This window comes from Pseudopipra pipra, chromosome 4 (genome assembly GCF_036250125.1).
Source record: "Pseudopipra pipra isolate bDixPip1 chromosome 4, bDixPip1.hap1, whole genome shotgun sequence".
NCBI lineage: Eukaryota > Metazoa > Chordata > Aves > Passeriformes > Pipridae > Pseudopipra > Pseudopipra pipra.
In genome coordinates, this window is record NC_087552.1 from 58340627 (window position 1) to 58362585 (window position 21959).

Here is a 21959-nt window from a genome sequence, read left to right on the forward strand (position 1 = left end):
TTAAAGTTATCTAGTCTAATGCCTCTGCAATAAGGAGGGACAACTTCAACTTGATCAGGTTGCTCAGAGACCCAATCCAACCTGACTTTATCTGCCACTTCTTTGGGCAACCTGTGCTTGTATTTTACCACCCACATTACTTCTATCTAATCTAATCTTTCAGTTTAAAGCCATTACCCATTGTCCTGTCACTACATGCCCTTGTAAAAAGTCCCTCTCCATCTCTCTTGTAGCCCAGTTTAGGCACTGAAAGGTGCTATAAGGTCTTCCTAGAGCCTTCTCTTCTCCAGGCTGAACAACCCCAACTCTTTCTGTCTTCATAACAGAGTTAGAGATTCTCTTTTATTTTCAAGAAGTCGTGAAGATAAAACTAGTTCAGTACTGGAAAACCAGAAAAGTATTTCAGAAGTGCAGCAGAAATTTTTTCCCCAAAATGCTGTCACAAAAAATAAGCTTTGTCTGTTATTTTTATTTTTGAGACTTACCTATTGTAAAACTACTTTATAGGCCTGTATGTGGCCTTTACAGATTATGTGAAATCTGGTATTAAACTACTTATTTCCACTTGCTCAGTATAACTGAAGGGGAGGGAGAGAGAAGTGTTTCAAGCCTGCGTGCTTTCTCTAAACAAACATCACTAGCTTTATTGAGACTTCTCTTTTTTAATGATTTGCTCTTCTGAGACTTGGCTGTCTCCAATTCAGTTGCAGTATTTTAGTATAATAGCAGTTGCTGCTTTGGAAAAATGTCAGTGGATTTTTTTTCATGTTTTCTCTTTGCGTCCAGTGATTCAAAAAAAGTTTCTAGTTGCTTATTGTAATATTCCATAGTGCTTTTTGTTCGTTTGAATTTACACTAGGGTTGACAGGTCAAAATGTTGCAATGAAAAATATGCCTGATCTTTCTCCTATGTGCACGTACATGTGTATGCACACACACATACACACTTGTTTTTTTTTCTTACGTTGGAGACAGTAATCCTTCAGGAGAAATCCTGTGTTACAGATGGGCTGTTGGAAAGTTGTGCTTTTACTGGTGATTGAAAATTGCAGTCATCAGGAACTAAAGTGTTACCTCTTCCATTCTGTTTTTGTGCTGTCATGACAGTGTTGCCGTATAAGTAAGGACAAACAGATTCTGCTGTGAAGCAGACTTTTTATTAATGTTTGGGCTGGTTAAATATCTAATACACTTCCTCTATTTTTGCATTATATTAAAATCCCTGTCTGTATTTTGCTACCTGCTGCATACTTATCCCAGTATTATTAGTTTGCTCTTCCCTTACTTGTTTCAATTTGAATAATACCTGTAACACAAGACAGTTTAAAGTTGTCTTTTGTAAAATACAGTTTCCTAAAGTGTATGATTGATATGTAATCTGAAAAATTTTTGTTAGTAAAGCTCTTCCCCTGTTAGTAAGTTATCCTTCCATTAGAGGCAACAGCAGCTATGTAGCCATTCCAGATTGAGCTGATGCAAAAATGGGTTTGCACATCGTATTTTACTTTTTTTTGAAAACTACAATGATTTGACACTTAGAACAGTCATAAAATAAGAGATGTGGTTTTTTGCTGTTATGGCGAGTTGTGTGTTTAATGGTTAGTGTATTAACTCAGTAGAAAGGAAGTGTTTGGGAGTTAATTCTTTTTTTGTTGCTTGGTTTTGTTTTAAGGTTGGGATAATTCTCCATTATTCCACTCTTGCAACAGTACTGTGGTTGGGAGTGACATCTCGTAATATTTACAAGCAGGTAACCAAAAAGGCAAAAAGGTGTGAAGATCCTGATGAGCCACCTCCTCCACCCAGACCAATGCTGAGGTGAGCCTGTTGTTTGTTTTTGTGAGTCATTATTTCCCAGGTTGCTATGTTTATATTCTGAGCAGAAAATGTAACAGGTCACTACTGTTTTGTTCTTTCCAGGTCAATAAGGTTCCTTCCATATTTTTCTATTCCTCAGCATTATATTAAGGAGGGTGAGCTGAAGGATTGTTGGTCTTTGTGTATTACAGATGCAAAGCTGTGTTGATGATATGTCAGTTAAGAAATTGGTAGTGTTTCAGCATCACACTGAGGGTCCGATAGAGACTTTAGATAGCAACACAACCCATTAAATTATCACAGAAGAAAGAATGTGCAGAACTGTATTATCACACAGTTAAAAACGCTGCAATTTCAGTAAATAAAGTTTAATATGTTTTCCAAAGATTGTTTCCAAATAATTTGAAAAATAGGGGTGTCACTTATTATCAAATGAAAATAGTGTTCTTTGTGAAGCATTCCTTGTAGAATTTTTACTTCTGAAATCCCGGAGATGGGACAAACTAATTATGAAATTTACCTTGTGTGACATGTTCTTCATAGAAAATACTATCCTACTTTGTTCATGTTGCCTCCTGGGCCCGGGGATATTAATTAAAAACTGCTACGCTGAAATTCTCCACAAGGTGGCAGAAGTTGATTACCTTTGATTGGTTATAGGCAAATATTTAAAGAGCTTGATTTTTGAAGTACAGAGACTGAAGAAAAACAGAAATGCTTTTCTGATTATCTTCAAGTAAAATTTGCAGTACTATATACAGCATATAGAAGTATTTAATTTGTAAGTTAGAAGGTAACTATTTATACCACTTCATTACTGTATTTGCCTTCCTTAACTTTTATTATTTTTCTTTTAAGAAGAAGTAAATCTGTTGTATTCACTGTACGCTCACCACCAGCTGTGCCTTCCAGCAGGATACTGAATAGCCTTTTTAACATCTGTTATGACTTGTTTTCCCCCTCATCCCTTATTATTTGTTTAGAAGTTCTTGCTTTGGAAAATGTTGCAATAAAATTACCATTCTCACAGGCTCAGCTTTGCATAGCCATAAACACGAACATGCAATTTCAGATCTGAACACCTCATGAGTGACAATGGTGGCAACTCTGGAGACAAGTATCAGAACAGAACAAACATGCTTTAGATTTTTCAGACTTCCTCAGTGTGCAACTTCTTGCAGATTGGGAATTTCCTCAGTTAGATAGATGTGTGATGTTTTTGCATGGAAGAGCCACAGAAAGTTATTTTTTTTTCAGCTGTCTTCTAGGCATATGTTCAAAATAAAATTACCTGTTGTGTAGTACCCATACTGCCACAAAAATCTGCTCCGTCTGGCCAGCTTCTGATTACTGCATCGAGATACAGAATAAACCAATGTCAGAATTTGATCTTTGTAGGATTCAGCAACTAAATAATACACTCAGTGTATCTCAATTTACAAGAAAGTCTTAATTTATTTCAGACTGTTGTGTGTCTCAAGTGATACAGGAGCAATTTCTAGTGAAATGTCCAGGACCATCAGAATAGGTGTCTCTTGTTGATAAAACAACTGCTCACCCATATGTCACAGTAGTAGTTTTCACTTGTGTGTTCTGATCTGAATTTGGACTGGTTTGATGTAAGCTACAGGACTGAGTGCCGTTAATTGGAATGAATGTCAGTAATAACTGACCTACCACTAATGAATTCAGTGTGAATTCATAGAAATTGGAATGAAAAGATACTCCAACAACATATGCCCTTTGTCCTTGTGAAGGTGTATAGTTTTCATTAATACCCCCACAGGGAAGCAGGAAATGTATACTATAAAATTACAGAGTCCGTTAAAATTAAAAAAACCCCAACCTGCCATCCACCAAAGCCATCCACCCCAAAAAATTTCCAAGTAGCATGAGTTCTTATGGCTGATTTTCCTAACAGTATATATTAGGCAAGTTCATCTCTGGAACACGAGTCATACCACTTACTATTTTCCTTTTAAGTTTTCATATTCTCTTCTAGCAGTTTACAACTTCTGACTGTCAGCTTTTGCTTCTTCCTTCCAATGCTGTATACTTCTGTTCAGTGTCTGCAAGTGGGAGGTGGGAGTGAGCAGCTGTGAGAGAGGCAGCTTACAACAGGAGGAGAAAAATTATTGTGAGGAAGACTTAGAGAAGAATTGATATTGCCAAAGCCCAAAGCTTATTCACCTTATTTTCATAAAGAACTTGCGTATTTCTCAAATCCTGGAAATCTCTTATTTCTTTCATAGTGACTGAATAAAATCCGTTGCCATGAAGCAGACATTGATATACTGGATTTCCTTTTTAGGTTCTACCTTATCGGTGGAGGGATCCCTATCATAGTTTGTGGAATAACAGCTGCAGCAAACATCCGAAATTACGGCAGCAGACCTAATGCTCCTTAGTAAGTACCATATAACTGAGAATTCTGAAAAGATTTCATAGGTTTACTTTTCTCTCAATACTTGTTGCAATTAATTCTGATTCCTCCAGAAAATGTAGCACAGCCAAGATCATTTCAATGAACTGATAAAAGATAAGTGATGTGTGAGAAGATGTTAATTTTAGTTCTTTGTTTTGTTTCTTTTACAGTTGCTGGATGACTTGGGAACCTAGCTTAGGAGCATTTTATGGACCAGCTAGCTTTATAATTTTCATAAACTGTATGTATTTTCTCAGCATATTTATACAGCTAAAACGTCACCCTGAACGCAAATATGAACTTAAGGAACCCATCGAGGAACAGCAGCGTCTGGCCACCAACGAACACGGGGAACTGGCTCATCAGGATTCGTTGTCAGTGTCACTGGTTTCCACATCTGCTTTGGAGAACGAGCACAGTTTTCAAGCACAGCTTCTGGGAGTCGGCCTTACTTTGGTTTTGTATGTCACACTGTGGATCTTTGGAGCTCTGTCCGTTTCCCTGTATTATCCCATGGATCTGATCTTCAGCTGTTTTTTTGGGGCAACATGTTTATGCCTCAGTGCCTTTCTTATGGTGCACCATTGCATTAACAGGGAAGATGTCAGGCATGCTTGGATAACAACTTGCTGCCCGGGAAGGAGTACGTATTCAGTGCAAGTAAATGTGCAGCCCTCCAGTTCCAGCGGAACTAACGGAGAGGCCCCAAAATGCACCAACAGTAGCGCAGAATCCTCATGCACAAATAAAAGTGCCTCAAGCCTAAAAAACTCGTCTCAAGGTTGTAAACTAACTAACTTACAAGCTGCAGCAGCTCAGTGCCACCCTACTTCTCTGCCGTTGAACACAGGTCCTCAGCTTGATAACAGTCTGACTGAACATTCAGTAGATAATGATATCAAAATGCACGTAGCTCCCTTAGAGGTACAGTTTCGGACAAACGGGCACCCGAGTCGGCATCACAAGAACAGAAGCAAGGGACATCGTGCCAGCAGGCTTGCAGTATTGAGGGAATATGCATATGATGTTCCCACAAGTGTGGAAGGAAGTGTGCAAAATGGCTTACCCAAAACTCGACAAAGCAACAGTGAAGGGCACTCAAGGAGCCGAAGAGCCTATTTGGCATATAGAGAACGCCAGTATAACCAGTCCCAACAAGACAGCAGTGATGCTTGCAGTACACTTCCAAAAAGTAGTAGGAATACTGAAAAAACAATAGCTACCAACAACAAAAAAGATATTCCAAGGAAACCAATAGTGGCTGAACTGGAAAACCAACAAAAATCTTATGGCTTAAATTTAGCCATTCAGAATGGACCACTTAAAAGCAGTGGACAGGACGGACCCTTGCTCACTGCAGACAGTACTGGTAATATTAGAACTGGGTTATGGAAACACGAAACTACTGTGTAGCATTGTAATTCATTATGGGACAAGTCCATATAAACTGTGATTACACATTCCTGAAAGCTATTAACACTTTTAAGGACTGTTTACAAACTCTAGGTACTTTATGCAGGGAGGGAACAAAGATAATCTGCTGAGCAAAAGATTGTATGTGTTATTATCCTTCCTGTTCCTACAGAGATGAACTCTTGGTATTTTGTGAAAATTTTTTTGAAATATCAGTCTTGAGAGATGCAGAACACAACTTTGTACATTTTTATTTTTTACCTGTAACCCTGCAGATATGTCCACAACACATTTCAAATTTGTATTTAAATGTATAATAAATAGTACTTTCCCAAGCAGCCAAAAGTTGGACTTATTTTTTGTTTGGTTTTTTTTTAAATATTTTTGCACTGAATGCCATCTTGATTTTACTAGTTCAGTATCTGAAAATTAGGAGCTTCAGTTACTAAAGAAAATGCTTGGTGTCTCAAACAGACAATACAAATAGCTCAATCACTTTCATAAGGCCTAGAATTTGGTTGAAATGAAGAAGCTGTGTTTTAAAGGGATTTTTTAGTATACAGGCAACTTGTTTTCTCCAAATCATTGTCTTGTACTTGCTGCATAAGTTAGTTATATTTTTAGATAGTTGTGACTTACTTTATTGCAATTGTACAGAATTTTAGCTTACTCAATAATGTTTTTGAATAATAATGTTTTGCCCTCATAATTACCTGACTCATATGGAGTTTTTTAAATTTTTTTTAATCATTTGTATTTGAGAAGGTTATGAACAGTCACAGACAACAGATGCTTATTTGCAAAGGTCATCAGTAAATACCAGTGAAAACACATTCTGTTGCAATAGTGTGGGAGAATAATAGTGCAGGTGTTTTGTTAGGTAGGCATGGGATAACCTGGTAAGAATATGATAAGTATGCAAAATCAGAGTCTTCGAGTTCAGTGTCACGGTACAAGCTGACTTGTGAGAGAGCATTTTGAGTTCCGAGTTCAGTTTTCACTCCCTTGCAGAATAATCTCTAATCCTACAGTGTCTGTGTTTAAAAAAAACACAAGAAAGTTTCAGTAGCAGAACTATGTAAATCAGGTTATCAGTTTAAAAAGCATGTAAATTCCTGCAGAACAAATAGCTAATATTTTACAATAATGTACAATAATGCAATTTGTTACAATAATGCAAATTTTGAAAAATAAAAGTTCTAGTTAAGCTAATTTAAATTTAATTACAGTGTAATTAAAAATAAGAGTCAAGCTAAAAATACTTTATATAAAATGAAATCTAGAATAGCTTATTTGTCAATTATGAGGTTTTTTATACTTATAGTTTTCTATACTTGCTGACACCTCAGTGTAAACAAGATCATATTTTGTGTCATCCTGCTGCTGTGACAAATTTGATGTTGCAGTTGCAGAGTAATGCTTGGGGTTTTACCTGTTTCTGGTACTGATACCCATTTTTCTAAAACCACATGTATTAAATAAAAATATGTTTGTTAATGCATCCCCTGAGATTACAGTTAACAGCACTCTGACATGCTGCCTCTCTGCTCCCCTATACATGTCACTTGTATTGCACACCGTGAGACCATCACAGTTGCTGGAGATCCTTGGCTCATCTGTTGCTTTTTAAATGCCTGGTTTAGCTCTGAACTTGAGAATTGTCCATCTGGCTGCAAACTCTAATGATTTTTTCACGTATGCCTCCTTGCAATCAACTCCTTTTTCCTACTGACACTTTTTTCCCTCTCCTCAATCCCTATCCTTGGTAAAACCATCAAAAGTTTCTTAGCCATAAACCAGGGTGTGCTTATACCCTTCTTCTTCTAAACCTGGTGACACTTGCTTTTCAAAGTCTGTTCTACCACTACTATAAATGGGCAAATACACTCACTGTTATCGGGGTGACAACCAGCTTTAACTACTGCTGTTTCTAGTCTCTCCCTTTTTTTTTTTTTTGTAGATAATACAAACTGCCCCACTTTGTGTTATCTGCTCTCCTTTAGGTATCTGATTAATGATTGTAGTTATTTTCTCGTTCCACAGAAGGGCAAAACTGGGTTTCTTGTGTGGTGGGGTTTTTTTCCATTGGAATGATGTAGGTGGTTTTTCATTCAAAGTTTAATTACAGCTCTGAAAAGAAGCTTGCTTTACACTATTCGGAAAGCAAATATGAAAAATCCTGAAGATTTTATGTTTCCAGTTTCCTTAATAAGATACTATACTGAATAACTCCACTTTTTTTTTTTTTTAGAGTCTTATAACCTGCCTTCCATCTTTCTGTTACATAGGTTCTTTCAATTTAAGATTCTTCATGAGAAACACAGCAGATAAGTGTATTGTGCAGTGTTTGTCTGCCTGTATCAGAGAATAATGTCTTAATTTGTTATCATCTGAGCCAAAGCACTTCTTATATTAAAAGCAAATGTAGCTATGTATATAGTGGTGACTGAACTGAGCATGTTTATTAGTGGAATGATTTAAAAAATATTTTTACATTAATGACCCTATATGTACCAAGGCTAGTGATAGTTATTAGGTACTTAGAGAAGAGCTTATTCTTCATCATCTCATCAAAACAGGGCAAACCATCAAGCTATGCAGAAGTATTACACATAGAATTAATTTTAAAGGCATTTTCAGGATCAGTTTTAAGAAAGACTAAACTAGTGTTCAATTCCAACAAAACCTGTACAAAAGGTGGCAAGTACTATAGGCAATGGGCAAGTGGATTCTAAAGGATAACTGATCTTACTCTAAGTCCCTGTCATACCTTGTTCAGATAATAATCAATCTATGGCTCTTTTGACATTTTTCCACATTATATATGGATTATATTTTTCTAGCACTATAATTTTAAAGATAATATAAAGTAGGCTTAAATTATTTGTATTAGTGTAGACAGCTGATTAAATATAATCTAAAAGTATCTGAGTTTGGGCTACAGACTATATCTGAAGAGCCCTCAATGATTAAATTGCTGCCAGTTGTGCAACATACAAATTCGTCTCAGAGATGATTGCTGCTCTTAGCACATGCCCTTACACTCACTGTCTGCAATTCAGTTTTCATGACCTGCTGCACTTGGAATGGGATAGGATCAAGTTGCCGGGTTTGACTTCTAGATCCAAAAATGTATTTTTGCCACCAAGAGGAACGCCTCTACACCAAATAACAACCCACAAACAGCAATTACAAAGCATTCAGTTGTCTAAGATGCATTAGATACGCTGCCAAATAGCTTTAAAATGTAGATATTTTATATATATTTGGGTATTTGTTTAAATTATTTTCTTTGGTAATATCTTTAAGTTTCTTTTGTTGAGTGCCTATCTGTATGGTAGCTGTAAGGCCAGATACAAGCTAAAAGCGACTCTCTTGAAATCAGGAAAGTAGAATAGCAATCAAAACTGAGTCATACGCTTGTCAAAATGTTCCTTAAAGAATTCTTAAATGGTAACTACTCACAAGAAGGAAAAATAGAACCCAAATCCTAACAACACTGTCCTGTCACAGAGCTTTGTACAGTGCATCCAAGATCAATTCAGACTATCAAACCAACTATTAGAGGCTGCAGTAATTACCTGAATGGGTCCATACATTGCAAATTGTTTAACACAGTTTTTGAGTACAGAGAATGTCATACCTGTAGCTGTGCTCAGATACACTTAACTAGAACACCCAACAGTGACAAGTCTGAATTGGGTAACCAAGTAGCCAAGTACTTAAAATCTTATTCCATTTGTTGCTTAAAAATTGAGTTGTGGTAGCCATACTATATTATACATAAGTATTTTTGTTATTTAAGACATGTGGAAATGTAGGAAATACATGTAGGAAATAAAACTCACTTTTGGATTAGAGAGACACCTTTGAAAAAACTATCATGAGCAAAGAGATGTTTTCGAAAAGGACTTTTCACTTGCTTGATGAACATCTGCAAAGACAATTAGCACATGCAACAGTCGTTGCTTAAATGTATGATTAAGACATGAAGGTGCAGATATTTTGCCTTTTACTGAATGAAGAGCTCTCTGTATCACTGTTTGCTCAGACATAACGTGTTATCAGAACACCTTTGATGCTAATTATTTTAACTTTGTGTAGGTTAAGGAATATTTCAGGTGTTGGAAGAAACAATTACTTTTTGCTAAGTTTTCGTTTTTACTTAATTCCATTTTTTAGCAGTTCTCTGTTAACACTGCTGCTTGCTGAAGCTGTTGATGTGTAGTATTGCTGCTTTTTCACATCCCTGAGCAAAGTGAAGGATCAGTTTGCATTGGTTTTGTTGGGTCACAATTTCTAGATCTTAGAGATTAATGGCATAGATATCTGTGAGAAATATGGTTCTTGTAGTTCAAAATTAACATAAAATAATTTAAATGTGATTTTTTAATCCTTGTCTTCAAAAATGGGGTCTATTGTGTTGTAGGAGTTTGGTTTTAGTTTAAATTAGGTTTATATACCTTCTCTGGTTCCAAGATTGGTTGAATATGCACATTTGGGGAGATGGAGGAGGAAATTGAGTGGTGGGATCTATGAATACAGATGTACAATTTATTTTATATGGAAGACTTAAATTTTGAAAACTGTTAGATTAGTCAGATTGTAAGTATGACGAAGTTTTTCCTCTGTAATACTAGCCCACCAATACCACCTCACCGCTGAAACTTGCCTCCATACAAGCAGGTAGGAAATAGCCGTCCTTGGCTACAGGTGATGAGGAAAGCGGCCTCTGCCTGATGTCCACTGATCAGCCACTTCTTAAAAAGCCCTTGCAGAGCTGGTGCTGCTGATCAGGCCTCTCTGCTGCCTGCAGTTGTGGCTCACTCATATATCATAGACCAAATCTTGAGTCAAAAGAAGGATGACTCTACAAAGTTGCAAGATAGAAGCTGAGATGGAGCTTACTGACCTTCTCAAAGCGTGCCTCACAGCCAGCTGATTACATATCTAATGTGACTTTAGTTTAAAAAATCCAAACAGCCTTTAATCAGCAATTGCTAATGAGGATGGAAGTTCTTGAAAATTAATCACAGTTAAATCCCAAAATATACAATTTGACTATACAAATTAAGTGCTTAGCTGAACATGGCATTTTCTGAAGTCAGCATTTACTCTACAATAATACTTATAAATCTTATGTTCTTTGAGCTTTGTGGTGAAATAGATCAGGCAAGACTTAAGATACTAGGGAATTAAAATTGAGGAGAAATTTTTAGTTTCTATTTGATGAAGATGCTTGAAATTTTGCACTTGATACTTAAATGCTGAATATAGTAAAATGTTAATATACCTCTTCAAATGGCACATCACTGGAAAGCCTCAAATCCAAGTTACATGAATGAAAGAATACTAAATGTTAAAATAACATAGGTTAATCTTTAAGCATCTAGAGATTGTTTCAGAGACATAGTTTTCATAAAATGAGTCTTGTTTTTTTCTTTTGTATAAAGGTTTTGTGTTCTAAGTAAATTTCAGCTTTCACCTCGAGGAGGAAAAAACTTCAGCCCACTTGCAAAGGCTAAAAGGGGCCTGCTGTGTAGTCACTATGGGATTCTTGATAGGATGAACTGTTTCATATAATACATACCTGACATTTTCACTTTATTCACTTAAAGTTCTATTTGATGACTATGATCATTCTGTTTCTGTCAGCATCAAATGTTTCTCCTGCAGCCTTGTTCCTCATCTATTACCAGCTACACATTAACACAGAGTGTCTGCTGCAATCCCCAGCATGTTTCTACATTGTGACACTGTGGAGCAGCTTTCTGAATTGTTTGCAGTGATTTCCCTTTAAATCATAATGAGTAAGTTGTTCCTATCAAGCAGAGTCCAAATCTGAGCAGCAAAAATCTGCAGTATGCAGAGACTTAATTTCATCTATTAGGTGACGATGTTTCTATTGGATGCAACTGGTGAAGTAGAAACACGTAGGAAAGACAGTTTTCTTCCCAGTGGAAGAGACATCCCTGGTAACATCTGGAGCTGCTGAGCAAGATATTTAAAAATAGAATAAATACTCGGACGTAGTGTGCATCGACTTGTTAACAGGCTTATCTCTAAAGGTGCCAGACATGCAACTTCAACAGGCTCTTACAGGAGCTGTAATACATGAACTTGTCGATTCTGTTGACACACAGCACTTAACCGGATCAGGCTGCAGTAAATCTTCAGCTTTTATAGGCTGAAGATGTACTACTATTACAAATTTTCAAGTAAAACTGTACTTGAGTTTAATCACGGATTTATAACTACAAGGCAGAGAGTGTTTGCAGGGAAGAAGATTTTGATGTGAAACAGAAAAGGATAGTTGAAAGGCCATTTTTATTAAATACAGTTGCAGATGTAAAAATGCCTATTCTCAGGCCATTACAGTCTCAAGATTTGATTAAAAAAATGGGTGCACTCGCCAGTACCTTGTTCCTTCCACATGTGGATAATGAACAACCCATCAGATTGCTCTAAAATACCATGATGGAGTGACATACCCAGTTGGCCAGTACCTCTCAGCTGAAACATGATCTGGATGTGGGAGCCACCACCAGTACATCAACACGTCCCTAGTGGTGACTTACGTTATCATATCCTGTAAAGTAAGGTCACTGGTTATCCCATAGCTGAAGCTTTCTCTGAACCTCATGCATAGCACAAATGAGCTTTAAAAAGATGCCTCATTTAGAGTTAGGACAGTTTCATGTTATTGGTTTCCAAGAAATGCATCTTTCCATCTAAAATGAAGGCCCCTGCACAATGATAACACCAGGCAGAGTAGTGTCAACTGTTCCCTCCAGTCCATGGCTCAATACCTTTCCTGTCACCTTCAACAGCCATCAAGAAGAATGCTGTTGTCTCCATCTTTTTGACAAAACTGGTTTATAGTGTGAGATTTTTCTTGCCTTTCTTTTATGTAAGCGAGCTACCTGGCAAGTTTAATTAATTAAATATATCAGCTCAACCAGTGTGATTTCCTCTTGCCTGTTATATTTGCCACCTTATATTTAGTGTTACTAGATTCAAGACTAGGAAAGACAGCTTATGTCTTGCTCATTAGTTTTGTAAAGAACTCCCAATTAACCTCATGTATAAAGGAAATCTTGGGGAATTGTGAGGAGAATTTTCTAATCTTGCCCAGTATTTCTGATAAAGGAGATGGGAAGAGTTTTAGTCCAATGCTTACCACAAATAAACAACACAATCTAACCCCAAGCTGGCAAACAACCAAAAAGCCTTCCCAGGCAATGAAACCAAACAGATTTCTGATGCAGATCCCAAAAGGAATGAGCAAAATTTAAATACTGCTTAATAGGTAAAAGTGTATTTGTTGTGGTAAAGACACAGAGATGAAGCTGCTCCTTGCACTGAGGTGCCCTAAGAGTCCCTCGTGTCTAGACATGGTGATAATGCTGGAGTTTAATTGCTGACATCTCATGGTTCTAATTCAGCCCCTACCAGGCTGTTTTTGAATCTTTTGTCTGCAAACAGGCAGGCAGACCCAGGAGTGTCACAAAAAAATGATTTGGAGTGAGATTTCGTGCCAGAAATACCGCAGCAATTAATGGCCAAAGTGATTTGCGGGGTGATCTGTGTTCCCAAAACACCTTGTTTTAGGACAGTGTAATTACCACAGTCCTAGGACTAGGGTAAAATTATTTCTTCCCTGCTGTCAAACAGCTTGTGCTAAACCTAAACAGGCCCTTTTGGAGTTTTTTTCCCTTCCCCACCTCCATGAAGTTAACAGGTAACAGCTGCTAACTCAGCAAGTTGGTAGCTCAGCTTGTTTAACACATATGTCAAGTATCTTTCCTAATAGGATCCATATAATTTTCTGTTTTCCTAAAATACTTTTTTTCCCCTAAAGTTGTGTGATCTAATGAGCAAAACCCAAAAAGCCCACCCTAAGTCCCCTGGACAACCTTCCCCTTTCCCCAGGAGTAGTGGTTCTGCTGCAGGATGGCTCTATTTAACTGTGAAGTGTTTTTTAAAGCTTTGTTCAACATTATTGAAATGAAAGCAGAGAAGATAAATTTCTGCAAGGTCACGGGATTTCTTCTGGGAGACAACAACTGTTTACCTATGTAAAGATGATGGGCTCTCTGGTAGCATGATGTCATTTTGCGTCTGCAACAGAAAGGCGAAAGCTTGTCTGGAGGTGTCTCTAAGAGCTGTTATATTATTCCTGTTAATTTTCTTACGTGTTTCTGCTTTTCCCCAAGTATCACCTTAGCCTTGTCTTCTCGAGAGAATACTAAATCATCATTCTTAATGCACAGAAGAATACCTGAGAAAATAAAAAGCCTTTTATTTCTGAAAGCACATGACAGAAATTCTAAATATATGCCTACTCAAAAAAGGCTGTTTATATATCTCTATTAAAAAAAGACATATGCAAATTTCCTTAAGGAAGTTGATTTTTCTTTTCAAACTGTGCATGCTGAAAAGATGCAAATTACTGTTAGGGTGTATTTTTACGTTAGGACAAGTTTTTCAATTTATTACAGAATAGGTGTCCAGAACTACAGAGCTATAGTGAGTGCCTTTTTATGCTCACACCTCATTCCCTGTGCTCTGCCATTTCAATTGCATGTTCTGCACAGATGAAATCAAAGTCAGGGTGCTGTCAGGCAGGTGTTTTGAAGGGGAGCTGCTGGTACCGTGCACCTTTGTGATAATGAGGCCCCAACTCCTTGTTTCACAGATGTGGAGTCTCAGTGATTTGATGCTCTCACGCTAGCCATGATCAAATCCAGCCTTGGCAGTCAGAGTTACCTGCTAACTGTAAGGTATTGCTCACCCAGAATAACATACTAAAAATGTTGCAGGAAGAAAATTCATGCTCCTTTCCAAAACCTAACCTGCACAACTGATCTGCCTTGACCTCGCATATAACAGCTGCAAGTAACAAACCTGGTTTTCAGTCTGGAAAAGCTGTCCCTTGGAGAGCTGTCACCATAGCACATCACCTGGCAGCTCTCAGCCCATGGAGGAATTACAAAAAGACTCATTTGAAATTATTTGACTTGTGGGCAATAAGTATAAGGAAAAAGAAATAGTGCATGTATCAACCAAATGACCTACAGAAAGTTGAAATCTTAGGTTAATAACGAAACTGTTGATTTGTGGTTTTATGCAACAAGCCTAAGATGCAGAATGCTGTACACCATCCATCTCAGCTCTCCTATTTTCCTCCAGAAGTATAAGCTTCATACAAAGAAAGACAGCTGCCTACAGCCCAGTGAGGAAGAAGCCAGCAAAGCTGATTTTTCCCACAAATTTTCTGTGGGCTTTGAATGACAACAGCTAGCCTCTGACCTAGAAGGACAACTAAAAACATACAAAGTCAGGAGAGACAATATTCTACACATAGTACAAAGCAAAGAATTGAACCAAGAGTACTGGGAAAATGTTCAGATCTGTATGTCAAGCCTTTTTTTTAAGGAAAGTTGCAATTAAAAAAAAAAAATCCAGCTATTAATAATGTAAAGATTCCCTTCTTCATTTCAAGGACAAAATTAAAGTTGGTGTGTTTCAAGTTGCAAGTTGTGTGACATTTCCTTTGTTCAGACTTAAATAATGCTTATGCTTTCAGTAGCATTACAACCAAATCTATTTGATAGTGGGGAGACAAAAATTCCCTAGAACTGTGCTCCATTTATTCACGGAAAAGTGAGCAGGAAGCAAAGAAGCATAAAAGTACGGATGAAGAGGGAATGGAAGAAGAAAATGGGAAAGAAAAGGGGATTCATAGAAAGATTTTACATTTATGACAGGGCTCTGAGGCCAATAGGACCAGATTCCACTGTCTGCTGCTGCTCCTGCCTCCCAGTCCTCCCATGCCTCCTAAGGGCTATGACTGCAGAAATAACTTCAAGGGCCTGAAAGATCCCAGGAAGATTTGAGAAGGAAGAATAGAGGAGAAAATTTATTAAGACAAAGTTGTAAATAGATTGTTATGTTACTAGTGACATGGCACTTGTACCAGTTGTGGGCAAAATAAAGGATTGGAAACTCATCACAAACATACAGGTGGAACATAATAATAACAATAATAATCTGAAGTAACAATGTGAGTAATAACAGAAGGGTGAGGAGGCAGTGCAAGCCTGTCATAATAGACAGTTTCAGTCACAGAGAGAGCGTTGCCATGGATTTCAATAGAGAGCAGACTTTCAAAGTTGCCTGCAGTCACATTAAAATGGAAAAAGTTCCCAAATGAGAACACAGTCAAGATCATCTCCAGAAATGAAAGTCTACTTCAGTTATAGAGGTGGCAGAGAAAACAGAGAGGCGTGCAGTTCTGGCAGAAAACTGGCAAGTATTACTGCATCCATAAATAAATCCTTACATTATTTTTCCTTTTACTAATATGCATTCAACACATAAAATTGTTTTCTGGTCCTTGTATTGTTATTAGCTCTGCAAAATCCTGCACTACCAACCCTTGAACTCCTATTCTGAATTTGGTGCAATAGAAGAAAAAGAAGCTCAAAAAACCCCCAACATCCCCCTCCCAAACTGCCAAAGTCTTTGTATTTGGGTTCTTACAGAAATCGTATTAGAACAACAACATACACGTATTCCCAACCAATAATTGCATTATTTTGTAGATAATCTATTCAATTACTTTGATGCTTTCATTGATCACCTATGAAATGAGTGAACAATTAACTCCAAATACTTAAAAAGTCTAGCTATGAATCCCAGACACAGAATACAGACTTGCTTGTCCAGCCCTGCCCAATATATTTGTTGCATTAAGCAACCTGATTTATGGTGACATCTCTGTCTTGTGTGTGCCACTTATGTGTTACGAATTGAGTCAGACAGATTGAGGTGATTCATAATCAATAAAAATCAGCACTCCTTAAAATGTATCAAAACACTGAAGTTAAAGCTGTAGGGAAACAGATAACAGCTGGCCTTGGTATTAAAGCTTAAGTTTGGTTCCAATGTTAATACCAGCAAAATGAAGAATAGCCCCTCATATGCTATTCTTGTATTAGCAGATTAACAAAAATCAAAGCTTTTGCTCAAAATCCCAGCATGCATAACTTGTATTTTTTGTATTCTGCACCTGTATTAAGGAGGTATTTTAACATTCACTGTACCATGTGAGAAGTTTAATCAAAGAATGGCAGGTTCTAATGTCCGCTCAGCAAAACATTTTGTCTCTCACGGTTAAATAGATTTGTAAGGTGCAGTAGAAGTTAATGCACAAAGTGATCCTTCTGAAGAGTTTATGTGCCAGTTTATTGTAAGCTGTAAATTGCTTCTGGAGATGAAAGACATTCTTCTCTGTTATTAACTGTAACATAATGACACTGATTCTGAAATAATTTCAAAGCTAGGGACAGGAATATGCTTGTCTCAGTGCAACCCAGCACTCCTGAAAGAGTACAGTGCTGAAATATTCACCTTTCAGTCTCAGAAGAGAAACAGATATGTGAATGTAACAATAACAAAACCCTTGTCATAACAAATCCATGCCATAACAAATTTGATCTTCTGGATTTTTCCTGGTCATTTTTACATAAGTGATGCTACACATAAGTGTAGCATTCATTAAGATTCTATCTAAAATGGCAGCAAAATGATCATAAAGCTATCAAGAAACACCAGGAAATCAAAACTTTCCTTAGACAATCCCAGGAAAACAATAGAATTCAAATTATACACATGCATCTTGTATGAGCTAGAAGAGTCAATTTTAAATTCTGTTTAGGAGTCTACTAGGTCTTGAGTTGTCATGATAATTTTCATGGGATTGTTTGCTAACAAATACACTAGTTAAAACAAGTAATGCCGTCTGTAAACCTATGCAGTCAGATAATAACTTCAATTTTTATCACACAAACTTCCTTCAAGATACAAGAAATGTATTATCAAGTGATATTAAGTTGCTTAAAGCATGAAATTAATTTAGGAGTTTCAAGTACTCATTGCATGAGCAACAACTAACAACATCTTTTCAACAATAGCTCTTGAATGCTCAAATTATGTATATGTTTACCATACACACCTCAGGTGAGTCTTGACAGACTTGTAAATTTGATGGACTCCAGTGTTTCCCCATATTCAGCTATCCTTAAAAGCCTCTGAAACTTAAGATACAAGGTAAGCAAGGAAGCACAAAGCTATGACCAAAAAATAAACCAGCCACTTATATCAAGGAAATGTTGCTGGTGTTATTGTTAGCCAAACAGAAACTTTATTTGGGCTAAGAATAAAGAACAGAACTTTGGGTCCAGGCTAACAGAAGCCTGTGTTTTCTGATGTCAGAACTGAACACAAATTCTCTGTGTAATTCTACTCATTCTATATTTTTTGCTAATTTCTTTGAATTTGTTACAAGTTAAAAGAGGGGTTATGTGCATGCATGTGTGGGTGTGTGTATAAAATGCATCAGCTTCACCCTCTTCCAAATATCCCCTGGTAGTTAATTAAAGAATGTAAAATTGCCTGTGGATATTTCCAGAAGATCCCAGGTGATTTAGGAGCTGATAAATTACTTTCACAGAGATCACAGACATCTTTTCTTCTGACTCAAAATGCACACTATAAAATCCCATTTCACATTCTTGTGGTTTGATTTTTTTAAGTCATCAAGGTTTTATTTGCTGCTGCTGCTGCTGCTTTTTTCTTTGTTTATAAAATACAATTTACTACATTTTTCCCCAGAAAATGGCTCTGAAGGCTATATTGCAAGGTGCACATTTTTCTATACTGCAGTGTAAAATCCTTTCATGTGTGATTTATTGCAGGCAGCTGAGCTAGAGGAATATGCAGCAAATATGCAAATATTTCCTAGATCATAGTTCTTTGTTTTGCCCCAGTAGCCTTACTGCAAAAACCACAGTCAGTGAATCATTGCAGAACATGTGGGTATCTCCTGGCAAGGGCAGATCTGTTTTCCCCAGAATCACTGACTGAGCTTGTCTTCCCACCACTGCAACGTGGTATAAAGAGGAGTTCTCTCTCCCAAGTCAGTACTAATCCTTGAAAATACTGTAAAGCCTCAGATTAATATTGATGAGAGAAGGGGTGCCATCCAAAATTAGATTCTTTGTTAAATTAAAATCTTTTTATACCTCTCACCCGTAAGCAATTAACAAAATGCAAATCCTATTACCTGCCTAAGCAAAAGTGGCAATGAGGAGAGGAACTTAATTTACCTTGGCAAAACTGAATTTTCTCCACCTCTAGCCCATACCTAAGAAGACAAAAAATATGATCTCATGCTGCGATTTTCTGAAATTGAATTGCCCCAAGAAAAGAACTGGCACTGAGCAAGCTGAACCACAATACTAGGTCAGAGAATGCATGAATTAAAACAGCAACAGTTAACTGACTATTTCCAAAAGCTTGCCTCAGATTTTTTGGTTTCTTAATGGGTCTGGGATTTTCACTTTCATTTTCCTAGGAACAAAAATGGCAATTCTGGGATGTATTACCATTACAAAAATGTTTTTGAAAGAAACTGTATGATTAATTCATTCATTAGAAGTTCTGCAGCTTTACTTTGTGTTGTGGAAGTCAGGGTGGAAATGGTTTGCATTACAGATGTATAAAGTAGCATGAAATTCCTTGAATATGAATTTGTACCTCATTACACTGCAATAATAATAATAATAATAATAATAATAATAATGAAATTAATGGTCATTTTGCATCTAGGCAAATGATGAGGCTATTCTCCAAGCCAATTTATATCATGCTCATTTTGTCTGAGAAAGGAGCTCTTAGAACTCATCATAGACAAGTTGACCAACAAGTTATAAGTCTAACCCCCCCTGTAAATCACATGACAATGGCCTATTGGTTGCCTGAGAAGGTTCAACAGACTGACATAGAACCAGATATGCCTTCAGAGATTTTTCCTATTGTCATTCCAATCGGCATGTTACAGAGGTGCCTTTCCCTAGGCAGATCATGACTGATTTGGGATAATACTGTCCCATTAGAAAGTAGTGACACCTTATCAGATTGAGACTGGGACCTGCTTGATGGAATAGACTGACTACCACTGTTTCCTACAGAAAGTCAACAATACTTTGTGTAAATTGCATATTAAGGTAGAAGATATAAAGTGTGGTATGTGATTTGTATTGCTGAAAGTCATCTTCATGATCCCTTCAGAACACTGTAAGGCTAATGATGAATCATGGCTAAATGCACAGAACTATCACTTATTAATACTTTAAACAGGATATTTTCAGGTCAATCTCATGTCTAAGCATGATTTTAACTATTTTGCTACAAAAGTCTTGGCTTTGTCTTGTAAAGCCATCTGGATCTATAATCTCTTCATTTAGTTACTGAAACATGAAGAAGTCTGGAAGACAAATGGAAACTGTTCTGGTAAAACTGGACAGGGTAATAAAAACGGCAATACCAAATAGTTTTATAGACTTTTATTCAATGTTGCAAAATGAAAACATATTTTTGAGATTGGGACAAACTGTAAATGGGAAGTTATGAAGGAGAAAAGTAGATCATAAGTTCCCAGTAAATATTTAAAAGGAGCTTCTTCCAACTAAATTGGACTAAGAAGACAGCTGCTTCAAGGAGTAGCATTTTAAAAAAGGAGTACGAGGAGTTAACTTATAGTGCACATCATATCACAATATGGGATATATGGGATATAAGGGTAAGACTTCCGAGGTATTCCAGCCACAGTTGTATAAACACGTGGGCAGTACTGTACAGTACTGTACAGTGATGCTATCTGAGACAACAACACAGTAGGATACATCAGCATGGGGCCGGGCTTGAGCTGGCAAGTCCTGACTCTGATCAAGGCCGAGCAGCACCAGCACAGTGCTGCTTTACTGTGATTGCCAAAGTTCTGCCCTGCATCAATATCACATTCAGTGCCTCACCCTCCACTTCAATGACACAAGTTAGGCATGCACTTACAAGGCTAATTCTTATTAATGAGTGAGCTGACAACTTTTGAAAGCAACTTTAAGGTTTCTAGATGATTTAACAAGCTATCTCAAATTAATGCAGCACTTCAAAATGTGCATGACAAAGGATCAGCTGTAGTATATTCAGAGAGGTTACCAGGTCCCAGCAGGCACAGAAAGTATATTTGCAACCAGTGGAACCACGGAACATCAATTGTGGATATGGCAAAATGTGTCTGTCTTTCTCTCTTTCCTGCTAAAGGTGCCTGACAAGCACTATTACTTTGGTCAAAGCAGCTGGGCTGAGACACGCTGAAGCAGATGTGCCACCGGGCTGTCAGATGTGAAACTGCAGAACGGGAGAGAGCAGTTACAGAACTATGTGACTGCTCTCGCTCCTCCACTGAGCCTCTAAAACAGGTCACAAGCACTTTCCCAGTTTGCCTTAGTGGAATTTGGCTTTAAATAATTTCCTGCAATGTTTTCAATTTCATTTTCATAGACATAGTAAACTAAAATACTCTTCTCCCATATTCAGTGCATTTTTTCCTCTATCTTTTCTTGCTCTTCATTTCAGTATGCAGAGTTCTCCAAGTTTAAACTTTCAAGATGCACTTCTAGACAAAAAGCATTTTTGGTATCGAAATCTCATTTGCATAATTTAGGCATTTGGTAGTCAGGTTTCTAAATCAAATTCTGTCATGCAACTCACTTCAGCGCTTCTCCTTAAGTCAATTTTGTTGAATTCAGACACTTGTCATGGTGATGAACCACTGAGTAACAGTTAAATCTGCAGTCTCCAGCTGTTAATTTCAGGGGGGAAAAAAAGGCAGAAAATATAATGTCAAAAATACAGAAAAAAAATCTGGAATGAGTACTTGTTCTGTTCTTTACTTTCACAAGACTCCTACGCAATAAAATCTTGGTATGTGTGAAGAAGTCATCTTTAGCATATGTCATTCAGTAGCCTTTAAGAGCTGCCTCATAATCAGTAACTGCAGAAATTGAAAGCTAATGCCATCTATTTTAGCACAGCAACTGTCTAACAGCCTGATTTATGGTGGGATTAACAGAAATTACCATGTCCAAAGGAATCAGACAGGACCAGACCAGGCTCACTAGCCACAATTAATTATTGAGGAACAGTAACAGAGCAGCAACAGAGCACTCTTGATCTCACCACACATGAATACCACAGGAGGTATGAAGATACCCTTTCACTGCCAATCCCTGCAGTGTAGTCAGTACAGAGAATGGCCAAAGGAAATCAATTACAAAAAATGCAAGCAAATTCGTGTGGGAACAAGTTAAACCAGCAGCACCTGCATTTAGTTAATTAGGATCTAAAAGAAGTGTTTTGACCTTGACTAGTGTTTTTGATAAAGAGAATGTTGTGT

General features: G+C 37.2%; 1 protein-coding gene across 1 annotated transcript in view; it reads left to right on the plus strand.

Annotated features, from left to right (window-relative positions):
- ADGRA3 (adhesion G protein-coupled receptor A3) overlaps positions 1-7157 on the plus strand; it is a 56312-nt gene extending 49155 nt beyond the window's left edge. The window contains exons 17-19 of the mRNA XM_064653107.1: positions 1673-1818; positions 4130-4225; positions 4414-7157. Of these exons, the coding sequence (XP_064509177.1) occupies positions 1673-1818; positions 4130-4225; positions 4414-5656 (1485 nt within the window). The 3' untranslated portion in view covers positions 5657-7157. The remainder of the gene's footprint in view (positions 1-1672; positions 1819-4129; positions 4226-4413) is intronic.
- The last annotated feature ends 14802 nt before the right edge of the window (positions 7158-21959 follow it).